Source organism: Vombatus ursinus, unplaced genomic scaffold (genome assembly GCF_900497805.2).
Source record: "Vombatus ursinus unplaced genomic scaffold, bare-nosed wombat genome assembly UNPS02014786.1, whole genome shotgun sequence".
Taxonomy (NCBI): Eukaryota; Metazoa; Chordata; class Mammalia; order Diprotodontia; family Vombatidae; genus Vombatus; species Vombatus ursinus.
The window spans coordinates 47245511-47259316 of record NW_020954564.1 but is presented as its reverse complement, the minus strand read 5'-3'; the positions used below and the strand labels follow the sequence as shown (position 1 = coordinate 47259316).

General features: G+C 36.3%; 1 protein-coding gene across 1 annotated transcript in view; it reads left to right on the top strand.

Annotated features, from left to right (window-relative positions):
- The window catches only part of LOC114047266 (golgin subfamily A member 1-like), a 56243-nt gene that overhangs the window by 14138 nt on the left and 28299 nt on the right, over window positions 1–13806 (top strand). The window contains exon 10 of the mRNA XM_027868047.1: window positions 12430–12555. Within this exon, the coding sequence (XP_027723848.1) occupies window positions 12430–12555 (126 nt within the window). The remainder of the gene's footprint in view (window positions 1–12429; window positions 12556–13806) is intronic.

The following is a 13806-nucleotide window of genomic DNA, read 5'->3' as shown; positions in this document are numbered from 1 at the left end:
GGGACATTTGAGTTGCACTTCAAAGGATGGATAGAAATTCAGTTGTCAGTGAGTTAGAGAGTAAGGCCATTTTTGGAATAGGAAATATCATGGATAAAGGCACAGAGGCAAGAGTGCAGGGCATTGGGGGCGGGGGAAAATGATGGGTTATTCTTATGTCCATTGTGGGCTGTTCCATAGCTAAGGTTGTAGAAGCAGTAAGTTTAAAACTGTAGTTTAGGTGTTTTGTTATATAGTATATGCCTATACCAGCAGTTGGTGAAAAATTCAATGTTTGGTTTTGAATTATAAGAATACCTCATTTATGTTATATGTTAGTGTTTACATAGCATTTTCTTAACAACCCTGTGGGTTAGAGTGTCTTTTTTTTTTCATTGATAGATGAGGATCCTAATGTTCACAATCATATCTAGTGATAAAGTCAGGACTTGAACCGCATTCTCTTGCCTCTAGGCTCATTTTCCTTCCACCACAATGCTTGGAGAGGAAGTGACCATCTAGTTGAGGAATTGAGTTTAGCTTAGTTAAGAGAAAGTGAGGGGAAGTCTAGCATGGTGGTGCTTGTCCTGACAGATTTTCTGAATAATGGATTTTTACCTGTTAGCCATGTCAGTAAAAGGAACATTGCTACCCTTTGACTTGAGCACAGAAAAACTTTCTGATCTTCAGAATTCAAAGTAGTGATAAAGGTACCTCCAGATTTCTATAGAATGATGGATTTTCCAGTCTGATTATTAATCCAGGTGACATGTTTTTCAATAATATAAACTAATAATTGTAATGATAACTTGTTTTTAACAAATCTTTCAGCAACATATGATTTATAGAGTCTGATACCTGGGGAGGAGTGTGGGTTAAGAATCAGGTGAAATATTACTGACTGACCTGAGATATTTGAATTTTGAGAATTAGGAAATTTGCATTCTTATAAACCTTTAAAAATACTTTATAAAAGTGAGTTACTGTAATGATAAATAGATTTATAGAGTAGTTTCAAGGTTTGCAAAAGGTTTTATGTACAACTGTCCTTTAATATTTGTAGGATGAGCATAATTATACCCATTTTAATAATAGTTTTTTGGTCCACACCTATGCTTCTATTGGTCTAGATGAGCACACTTTCTGCTGATACAGTTCTTCAGTTCTGCAGTTTAGATACTTAGAGAGTTGGCAGTCATACTGAGAAGTTTAGTGACTTGCCCAGGGTCACACGGTCAGGATGTGTCAGAGACAAGACTTGAATCCAAGTTGTCTTGACTTAAAGAGTTTCAGCATCAGTTCTCTATCCACTATGCCACCTTAATCTTTTAATGGTAGTAGATACAGTTTTAGCTGTAGTTGTAATTGTCATCATTACTATTGCAGTAGCAAACTCCATAGTTCTTTCTCTGGATGTGGATAGCATTTTCCATCATGAGGCCTTTGGAGATGTCTTAGATCCTTGTGTTGCTGAGAAGGATTAAGTCTATCAATATTAGTCATTGCACAATGTGGCTGTTACTGTGTATAACGGTCTCCTGGTTTTGCTGACTTCACTCAGCATCAGATAGGGGAGATAATTTTGAAGGTAGAAAGAATAAGATTTGGCGATATATTCAAAATGTGAGGTGAGTGTCATTGAATGGTGAAGAATTACACCAAGTTTATGAGCCTGGTAACTGAGAAAATGATGAAGCCCCCAACAGTAATAGGGAAGTTGGATTGAGGGGAGAATTTGGAGAAAAACATAATGATTTCAGGTCTTGACATGTTCAGTTTAAGATGTATTTGGGACATCTAATTGAGATGTAGTCAGTTGTTGATGTGAAACTGAAAGTCAGGAGAAAGGTTAGAGCTAGACAAGTGAATTTGAGAATCGTCTGCGTAGGGGTGATCATTTAATCCATGGAAGCTCATGAGAACACCAGGCAAGGTAATTTAGAGGCATAAGATAGTGTGTAGGGGAAGACTCTTGGGGAGCACCCATGGTTAGGGAGTGTAACCTACTGGAAGATCCAGCAAAGGAGACCAAGCAGAAGTCATCTGACAGGTAGGAAAACCAGGAGAGAGCAGTGTCAAAAAAAACCAGACAGGAGAGAATATGCAGAAGAGAAGATGAACAGTGTCAGAAGTTGCAAAGAGGTCAAGAAGGATGATGACTGAGGTAGCCATTAGATTTGACAATGATGAGATCATTATAAAGAGCAACTCATTGCTCTGGTAATTGTTCAACAAGCTAACAGCTCTTAACATTCATAATGTTTTTTGATTGTTACATAGCCTTTGACTCAGTTCCTCATTCATGGCTTATTTGTATGCTGCCAATTATCAAAAATATACCCCAGTATGGTCAGAATATTAGAGTACCTGAAATTCCCAATGGAAAACTCTCTTTAAAACACCACCAAAGCAGTAGTGTCAAGAATGATTGATATAAAACATGGCATTTTCAAGGGGACCATTTTCTGTATATTCTAAAATCCATTATTATCTCGCTTACATACAACTTCCGGGGCAGCTCGGTGGCACAGTGAATAGAGCTCTGGCCTTGGAGTCAGGAGGACCTGAGTTAAATCCAGCCTCAGACACTTGACACTTACTAGCTGTGTGACCCTGGGCAAATCACTTAACCCTATTGCCTAGTCAAAAAGCAAAAAAAAAAAATTCAACTTCAGTATTCCAAATTCAAGAGTGAATTGAACCAAAACATCTTATTAGTTATTTGAAGCACACTGTAATAGCTCCACTGAGAAAGACATTGGACACTTCCTTCATCTCATAGAATCTTCCTTTACTGCTACAAAGTGTCAGTCGGAAACAATAAGTATAAAATTCTTAATGTACACCAAGGAAAGAGACGGACAGCTTCAAGCTTGAATTTGAATTGAAGCCATTGAATCAATCGATGAAGGTAATATCTACAGATATTTTGGTTTCTTCCAGGCAAGACGCATTAGTAGTAAAGGCTGTAGCTGACTTCGTTAAGACGCTTATTGTCAGCATAAAATTAAAACTGAACAAGAAGAACACATTGAAAGCAATTAATACCTATACAATACCAATTTTAATGATCATTTTCAAAACTTTAAAATGAACAGTAACAGATTTGGAAAGTATCCTAACCAAAATCCATACATTGTTAACAAAATTCAGGGCCTATCATCCTGAGGTACCTATAAAAAGTTAAACACTTTGTCACTAAAAAGGAGGAAGAAAATTAATAGATATTTTGCAAAACAAATGATAAATATGTTAAAAAGAACCTATAGAAATACTTTTGAAATAAGCAGTTGTCAGTAGTAAGCGCATTACAAGCAATCATATAAACTGATAGTAGATACTACCACTGAATTTGTACAGTGTACCTGAAAGTGGTTTTCCTCTGCATGCAGCCTGGAAAATGGCTTAGACTCCAGCCTGGATATGTACTGAGCATGTTTACAGTGAATCTAAGAGGTGGCTTATATCCTAATACTTTTATTCAACTTTAACAAAGAACAGTTATTTTATCCACCTGTCCAGAGTCTGTAGAATGTCAGGTATAAAAGAGAAATAGGAGAATGACTTGATTCTGGACTGTTTCTATCCTATCAACAAAACTAATAAGATGATGATGATGATGATGATGGTGATGATGATAACTCCCAAAATATGAACTGAACACAGGGGGCTGTCACCCCAGGGTAGCCATGAAAAGGTTAACACTTCCTCATCAATAAGGAGGAAAATGAATGAAAGATGTTTTCAGAACAGATGATTAACAGGTAAAAAACTTAACCAAAATGTTTATGGAACTGACATCACTTCAAAGGGTGCTAGTAAGGGCTAGCAATAGGGACTTGCCACTCAGTGGGTCAGATGTATCCAAAAGTTATTCATACCTCCAAATGTGCCTGTGAAACAGCTAAGATCCAAGAGTGAAATCAAAAGGCTCACAATCAGCAACATCCACATGAATTCAGCCAAGAGTATATCAGGAAGCATTTAACAGTTGACTGAGTCTCAAGGATTTGTTTACAGAAAGGGATTTATGATAGTGATGAAAGTACAGGTTTTACCACCAGAAATTACAGAAAGGTTACTCTTTCAGAGTTCACACTGCAACATAATCACTACAACAGGTTGTAAAAATTCATCTCCTACTGATATCTTACAATACCTGGTGGTCAGAGCTTGCATTAGAAGCTCACTCTCCTTCATAAACTAACAGGTGACAAATTCCTGTACTACAAATATAGACCTCAAAATATCCTTGAGAATTCTGGGAGTAAATTGCACTAGAGCTAGAGTATCATGATAAAGGGAGCTTTTGCTCTCAGTTACCCAGACATAATACTGATCCATTAACATTTAAGAACATTTTTAATAGGTGTCTTCATTCCAAATACTCAGTCTCCTAACATGGAATAGAAGTTTTCAATATATAGAAACCTAGTGGAAGAAATCAAAACCATGTTGGAGCAAGATTGAAGTGCTTGTTCTCCCTATCATTCTTCCTAGTGCTAAGATGATCTGACATCTCCGTGCTTATATCCGGTCTTTTTTAAAAAGCTGTTCACCTGCACAATGGTCCATAGAGCCTGAGATATAAAAGATTAGCAGCAACATAATGACCTTTCCCAGGCCCATTTCTATTTGACCTTCATTGAATAAAGATAAGAATGACATCATAATTTTTATACTGATCAGAGCAGATTATTCAAGGAAATACATTTCACTGCAGACTATAAAAACATCACCTGTTTAGCAAGATAGGACCTAGTGACCATATTATTCTTCAGAAGCTTGCTGTTTTTCATAAGCCAGTACATGACAAATCTGTGTTACATAAGTATAGATTTTACAAAATCATTGAAATATCACCAGATAAACTGGAATTCGACTATTCAGACAGAGTTGTTACCAGCAGTTGCTCATACATAACTGATCCATGAAATAAAAAATAAATTAATAAATATCAACTTAACAAATCTATAATCTCTCAGCTACATCCAGAGAAGCTTTCAAAACATAGAAATCAGCAGGAGAAATCATAATCATGCAGGAACAGGATGAAATACATATATGTGTGTAATTTCTGTCATTCTGTCTGCCATTGAGGCTGTCCTGAATTGCTTTCACTGAGCCTAAAGAAGAGCTTATATCTCAATTCTTTCATTCATTTGTAAAGAATAGTTATTTATCCACCTGTGCAAAAATGTATAGAACATTAAATGCAAAAGATAACTATCAAGATAGTGCCTTTTCTAAGATGATTTCTATTTGAATTCCAGTGAAAAAGGTGAGAAAGAACCAGATGAGGATCAGTAAAAACAGCTTATGTTTATGGTAACATGGTAAGACTGAGAAAGTGTTTTATTATAGATTTGTCATTTGAGCCTTATAAAACCCTGTGAGGTGGGTGCTGCTGACCTGGTGATCCGTCTCGTACCCATTAGGAAACAGACTGAGTAGTGAAGGAGCCCTCCAACACAGCTTCTACGGGTCAGAGGCGAGACAAGAATACAGATTTCCAGATCACTTTCACAATACCTTCCTGCTTTACTGGACCACTTCTGCCCAAAGGCAGACAGGGCTGCCGTGGTCTCCCCTACAGTCTTCTCACCACTCCTTTCCATTACACTAGAAAAATACACTCAGGCACCCAGCCCTTTGCTTTGGCACCACTGACTGAGGAGGGCATGGGTGGGTGGGCCCTTGCTTGCTTTGCTCTGGACTCCGTCATGTCTGCTGGGTCTTCCAGCTCTGTCAGGTGAATGGGGAATGTTGTCAGGCAGAAACTTCAGGGGATGCCCAAGGGGAAATTCTCAGATGCTTGCTTTTTCTGCCAGCAAGTCACATTGCTACGGATTTTAAAAGAATTACTCCCTAGAATTCCTTCACTTCATATGATCATTCCATGCTGACCTCCAGATCTACCCCCAGCAAATCATCATATACAAAGCCATGCAAGAATACCTCATCCAAAGCATGTTCATTGAAAGTGGATTTACTTATGCAGTAAGTCAGTATAGAAATGGAAAGGCACTGCAATGCATTTCTTGGTCCTGGTTTATTTTGAGTAGCGAACGGTAGTTTTTTTTTTCTGTTCTTACTCTAAAAGTGTTACCAAGTCATTCTTGATCCTATTTCTACATTTTCTATAATAATTTTCATAATATTTGACAATAAGTTGCATCTTTTGCTCTGTAACATTTTAGTTAATAGAGTCTTTGCAATGTTTTTCATTATTTATTTGTTACACTGTTAGAATCTTGGAATTTTAGAGCTGGAAGGCCGTTAAAAATATATATATATAATTCAGAAAACTAACTCTGCTTCCCAAAATTGTAGGCTCAGGTAACTGCAGCTTGTTCTGAGAAGAGGTTGGGCACGGTGCAGGCTGAGCATGAGTCTTTGAAGCTTGAAAATGAACAGCAGAATCAAAAGGTAGGGGAGTTTAGGATAGCAAAGGGAGTGACAAAACTGAAATAACAACAAGAGTAGCAGCAATAATAGTGAGAGATCAGATAGTCTCATGAGGTAGAAAGGGCACTGGCTTTGTAATCAGAAATCCTGGGTTCATGTTTGGGCTTTGACTTCTTAGCTGTATGACTGGCCAAATCACTTTACCCCTTTGACTCTCTTATCCTCTTAATAAAATAGGGTTGGCATTAGCACTTAGCACTAAAATTGAGTTGTTCAGGCATTTACCTAGATCCCAGGACCCGCAGACAAGCTGGATGCCCTCCCCAATATCTACATCAGGGATTTGAGCTTTGTAAATTTGAAAACTACATAGAAATGAGGGCTGTTAACTGTAATCTATTGCTGTAGCATTTATAGTTACAAAGTGTTGGATTTCTCAAGATAACCTACACTAACATGTCCTTAGGGCTGGGGAGTAGCTTAGAGTAGGACCTAGCAGCTACTCGACCTAGCTATTTCTTTTTATCTAGTTCCTTCCCCTAGGCTCAAACATAACAGCTTCTAGGCCTGACCAAAAACAGTTCTTCAGAGTCCAACAACAGAAACAAAAAAGCCACATTAATGTCACATGCAAAGGAAATGTCCAAGGAGTCCCAACTACTGATCTTATCGCTCACCTACACCTAGAACCTTCATTGGATTCCTCCTTCCTATTCTCTTCCAGTTAAACTTTTTCCATCCGGCACAACTCACAGCCCCATCTCCCAGCAGTTATGCCAGCAGTCTTCAAACCTTCATTGTTGGAGTGTCCTGGCTAACAGCTGCTGTGGCCAAAAGTGCCTGTAGTATCAGCCCACACCTTGCCATCGTTTTTATCCTCTGCAGCTCCAGGAAGATGGAAGCATCCATAGAGTCTCTAGAAGCCAATGTGACATAGTCATTACATCATAAGACTTAGAACTGGAAGGGAAGGGACCTTAGAAATTACTTGGTTCAACCCCATCATTTTATTTTTTTAATTCAATTTTATTTTCAGTTCCAGATTTACTGCCTTTCCCACCCCTCCCCACCCATTGAGAAGGAAAGAAAAACAAAACCCAGTACAAATATGTATAGTAATACAAAACAAATTTCCACATTAGTCATGTTCATTAAAAAAATTTGGTATATGTGTGTGATGGAATATTATTGTATTATAATAAGTGACAAAGGGGATAGTTGCAGGAAAACCTCTCTTTCTTCCCCAGTACCAAATTGTTTTGACAAGTACAGCTGTGTAGTACAGTTTGAGATCTGGTACTACTAGGTTCTTTTCCTTCCCATTTTTTTCCATTGATTTCTTTGATATCCTTCCTTTTATTCCTCCAAGTGAATTTTAGTATTATTTTTTCCCAGCTCTATAAAGTAATTCTTTGGTAGTTTGGTATGGTACTGACTAAATAAATTAATTTGGGTAGTATTGTCATTTATATTATATTGACTTAGCCTACCCATGATTAAATAACATTTATTCAATAATTTAGACATCTTTATTTGTGTGAAGAGTGTTTTGTAATTGTGTTTGTATAATTTGTTGTTTGGGTCTTGGCAGGTAAATTCCCAAATATTTTAATAGTGTCTTTGGTTATTTTAAATAGGATTCTTTGTCTCTTCCTGCTGGGTTTTGTTGGTAATATACAGAAATCTGGATGATTTGTGTAGGTTTATTTATATCCTACAATTTTGCTGAAGTTCATTATTTCATTTAGTTTCAGTTAGAATTGACTCTAAAGCAACCTATCTGTAAAAAGTTATAGTTTTGTTTCCTCATTGTCTGTGCTTATTTCTTCAGTTTCTTTTTCTTATCTTTTTGCTATAGTTAGCATTTCTAGTCCAATATTGCATAATAGTAGTGACAGTGGGCATCCTCACTTCACTTGCTGATGTTATTGGAAAGGCATCTAGCTTATTTCCACCATAGATAATGCTTGCTCTTGGTTTTAGAGAGATACTAGTTATCATTTTAAAGAAAACTCCATTTATCCTGTGTTTTCCAGTGCAATGAGTTTTAAATTTTGTCAAAAGCTTTTTCTACATCTCTTGAAATAATCATAAGATTTTTGTTGGCTTTGTTATTAATATGGTCATTTATGCTTACAGTTTTTTTGATATTGAGCCAGCCCTGCATCCCTGTTATAAATAGTACGTGATCTTTGTGATATATTGTGTAGTCTGTTTGCTATTATTTTATTTGACATTTTTGTATTAATATTCATTGGGGAAATTGGTCTATAGTTTTATTTCTCTTTTGACCCTCCCTGGTTGAGGTTTTAAGAAAGAGTATGTTTGTGTTGTCCGAGAAATTCGGTACTACTCCTTCTTTACCAACTTTTTTCAAACAGTTTATGTGGTATTGGAATTATATGTTCTTTAAATGTTCGGTAGAATTTGCTTATAAACCCATCTGGTCCTGGGGTTTTTTTCCTTAGGAAGTCCACTTATGGCTTGTTTGATTTCTTTTTCCTAAGATTGAATTGTTTAAGCACTCTGTTTCCTGTTCTGTCAGTCTGGGCAATTTATAATTTCATAAATATTCACCCATTTCATATAGATTGTCATTTTATTGGTATATAATTGGGCAAAATATCTCCTAATTGCTTTTATTTCTTCTTCATTTGTTGGGAATAACCTTTTTCATTTTTGTACTAGTAATTTGTTCCTCTTTTTTAAAAAAATCAAATTAGCCAGTGGCTTATCTGTTTATTGTTTGTTTCTTCAAAAAACCAATTCCTCGGGGCAACTAGGTGGCGAAGTGGATAGAGCACCTGCCCTGAAGTCAGGAGGACCTGAGTTCAAATCTGACCTCAGACCAAACACTTGACACTTACTAGCTGTGTGACCCTGGGCAAGTCACTTAACCCCAATTGTCTTAAATATATATATATAATAATAATTTTAAGAAAAACAATTCCTGTTTTATTTATTAATTCGATTTTTTAAACTTTCAGTTTTGCTAATATCAGGATTTCTATTTTGATATTTAATTGAGGAGGGTAGTTAATTTGTTGTTTTTCTATTTTTTTTTAGTTGCATGCACAATTCATTGATTTGTTCTTTCTTTTATTGTTGTAAGGAATTTGAGATATAAATTTTCCCCTAAGTTCAGCTTTGGCTGCATCCCATAAATTATGTTGTCTGATTGTTGTCCTTTTCTTTTTTTTTTTTCTCTTTTTTCCTCTCTCTCCCTCTCTCTCTCTCTCTCTCTCTCTTTTTTTTTTTTTGGTGAGGCAGTCGTTGTTAAGTGACTTGCCCAGGGTCATATAGCTAGTACGTGTCAAATGTCTGAAGCTGGATTTGAACTCAGGTCCTCTTGATTCCAAGGCCTGAGCTCTATCCACTGTGCCACCTAGCTGCCCCTCATTTTCTTTAATGAACTTATGTTTCTATAATTTATTCTTTGACCCACCCATTCTTTAGGATTAAGTTAGTTTGCAATTAATTTTTAATTTGTTTCAATGACCCTTTATTGAATCTATTTTTTTTTTTTTTTTTTGCATTTTGGTTAGCAGAAGACACATTCAGTATTTCTGCTTTTCTGCATTTCTTTGTGAAGCTTTTATGCTGTAATACATGATCAGTTTTTGTGAAAGTGCCATGTACAGCTAAGAAATAGAAATATTGTTTTCTATTCTCATTCAGTATTCTCTGTATACAAGATTTTCCATATCTAACTTTTCTAAAATTCTGTTCATCTCCTTAACTTCTGTTTTGTTTATTTTATGGTTAGATTTATCTTGGTCTGAAAGGGGTTAATTGATCCCCTTAATTATACTGATGGGGAAATTGAAGACTAGAAAGAAAAAATTATTTGCCCAAGATCACATAAGCATCACTTGGTGTTCTGCAAACAGCTGTTTGAGATGGTTTATTAATTTCATTTTGTAGAGGAAGAAATTAAAGCTCATGAAGGTGAATTGACTTGTCCTTCCGTGGTAGTACAGTCAGTAAGTGTCATAACTGATATTTGAACGAGGTGTTAGGACTCCCAAGTCAGTGTTACTCCATGCATACAACACTTGGTAACTTACTTACTGGGTTCAAGTTCCATCCGATGTCTTCCTCACATACAATTTTATTTAGACCTCTCATATACACTTAAAATAACCAATATGACTTTCCTCAATATATTTTCATATCTTCTCTATTATTATTAAGAATAGGAATAGTTACTGACAACATGTAAGGTTTTTGTTTTTTTTTGTTTTTGAAAGATTTAGCATGTTATCTCATTTGATCCTCATAACAAACCTATGAGGGTAGGTTTTGCTTATATTATTATTCCCATTTTACATATGAAGAAATGGACACTCAAAAAGGTTAAGTGAATTGCATTTGGTCACAATTAGAAGTGTCAGAAGTGGGATTTGAGCTAAGGTCTCTCCTGATTCCCATTTCCAGCATCCTTTCTACTACACTATCACACTTTGCAAATCTTTGTAAAGTCCTGAAGGACTAATTTTATGCTAATATTATATGCTGCTTTACACAAAAGAAGCATTTAACAAATGCTTATTGGATATAATTGAATTGATGGCAACTGGTAACTAGAGGGATATTATCAGACCAAAGCCAAATACCTTGCTAGCCTTTGATGACTTAGTTATTGGTTGTAGTCAGAGGAAGAGTTTAATTTTTCCTAAAGTCTTGTCTCTTGTTTAGCCAACTAGAACAGTCTTAAGTGAATGTGATATTTGGGGGCATTTTCTTTTTCCTTCTTTTTTAAAAATTTTGTTTATCTTAGGTTTGCTTTATGTTCTAAAGTTAATAAATGATGTCGTCATAGATTAGATGAAACTATTGTGGGTTTTTTTTTCTGCTTTTACATTTTGAACTTTATTAGAACTGTTCTCAAATTATATAGTTGAGTCTTACCCTAGAAAATTGCTTTGCTTAGGTCATTCAAGTGTAATAATCAGCTTGTATTTGAACTGGAACATCTTTTAGTTTCTTTGATTTTGGTTTATTAGTTCAGTATTCTGTCTTTCTGAGGTGATCAGCAAAACAAATTTTATTTGATTACTAAGCCATTAAAACACTGTATATTTCAGGTTGTATGACTAAATTTTGCTCAGTGTTTGGGTCTCCTTGGGTCTTGTACTTACATTTCCTTTCATGAAAGTACTGAAATCAAAGCTGAGAGCCACCATCAAGAGCTCAAAAAATCATACCTATAAGGGGCCTCAGGTCATCCCATTCCATCCATATTAAAATAAGAATTCCTTTAACAATATCCCTAATAAATAAACCTGGGGTTAGAATTGTATATCCTAAGTATATCCACAGTTCTCTATAATTCTTTTGTCATCATTTCTAAGGAGTACCTCATTCATGTGATTGATCAGTGACTAGCACTAGAATTTTAGCTGTGCACTTGTATACAATTAATCTTCATTAAATTTATTGGGAGTTGATCTTTGATTACTGCAAAAAATGTGAATTTTTAAAGAATTATCAATATATATTTCATTATTATTTCAAATATTCAAGCAGCCTGCATACAGATGGATTTCTAGTCATATGGCTCACTTTTCAAAAACTAAACCTCTGCTTTAGGGCAATCTTAAGCTCTTTTGTGTTTTTAAGTAAATGAAGACAAACCTCAGGACATAGGCTCAAGAGTTCAAGTGCTGCTAGTCTTGATTATTACAGCATAGATAGTATGATTAAAATGAGTTCTGACTCATGAAGACGTAATTTTTTTTTAAAGAGTAGGAGCATCTGGCATCCTGGCTAGTTTCCAGGAGAGGTAATTGCATTACTTCTTCCAAGAACTCTTATTGCTTTAATTGGGGAGAAAGATATGATGGACTGAGTGTGTCCTAAAGCCATTTTTCACAGTTTTGGGGGGCATGGAGGCAAGTGAAGGATTTCCTGGTCTAGTGTGAAGTGAGGAGTTCATCTTTTGGGATGTGCGAAGAGTCTTGAATTCTGAGGAACTTTTATGTGTCAAGAGAGGGAAGGATTTGCTTAGAAGGTGAACATCGCTCCTTTTTACGATAACAGGCTGCTGTCAAGGCTGAAGAGGGAGAAAAACTCATCAAACATTTGCAGGAAAAAGTTTTGTCCCTGGAGAAGAGACTAGAAGGAAACTTGTCAGGGGAGGAACATGTGCAGGAGCTACTTAAAGAGGTAATTTAAAAAAAAATTTTTTTTTAATTCTTACGCAATTGGGGTTAAGTGACTTGCCCAGGATCACACAGCTAGTAAGTGTCAAGTGTTTGGTCTGAGGTCATATTTGAACTCAGGTCCTCCTGACTCCAGGGCCAGTGCTCTATCCATTGCGCCACCTAGCTGCCCCTTAAAGAGGTAATTTAAATTTACATCACCTCGTCTTGCTTAGTGTCAGAGTGAAACAGTAATGAGATGTGATTTCTCCTACCCCTTCTTTTATTGAATACTTACCTTACCCATCCTTTCGAGCTCAAATTCTGTAATATCTGCTTTATGACTTCCCTCATGGCTTCCCTCATTTCCCAAGTGAATAAAAAACTTGTCCCCTTGTACTTCATGCAGCACTTTGTATCTCTCTTGTGAACCTACGTTTTGGGATGGAACTGGACCTGGGATTTCAACATATTGAGAGTTCTTATCTAATCATATTATCACCTTTTTCTGCAACTTCTGTTGCTCCAGAGCTGCCTAGGGCAGTGACAGTTAAGTGACTTGCCCAGGGTCACATAACCAGTATGTGTCTTGTCAGTCAAGACTTAAACCCAGCTCTTCTTGAACCCAGTGCTGGGTGTCTCCCAACTATTACACCATCATATGCTATTGAGTGTTATAGTTACTGGTCTTTTTGTCATATCCCCTACTAGAATATAGTGTCCATGAAGGGCAGGAACTATGTAAAATCTAAATTTAGTGTTTCTTCCAACATTCTAGTACAGTGGAAATTGTAAGTGCTTCAGCTGTTTTTGAATATGAATTCTGATATTTCATAGGATCATAGAATTTTAGAGTTGAAAGAACACATTAAAAGTCAGAAGATCAAGGAAGAAAGTTCTCTTTAACTTTACTTTTTCCATAGAGATAATCTCATTGCACCTACAGTCATCCTCAAACGACAGTCTTCTCCCAGGGACTGAAGCACTTTTCCCTCTACTTGTAAGAGATAGTTATGATTTGATGGGATGCTCTTTACAAATAGACTATACCCATCATTCTGTGCTACTTGGAGACTCCTGTCTCTACCTTATTCCCTTTCCCCTTTCTTTTCTGTGAGTGAAGACAAATAGTTATGGATGCCGACTTTTATTAAGAAAAGATGATGCTGCAGTTTAGCTATGCCTGGTTTATGGAAAACCAGACAGGGTGACTGTTAACTAATAGTGTTGGGGGGGGGGTTGCTTTTCTTTTTTTCAATTCTTTCAGAAAACTGCT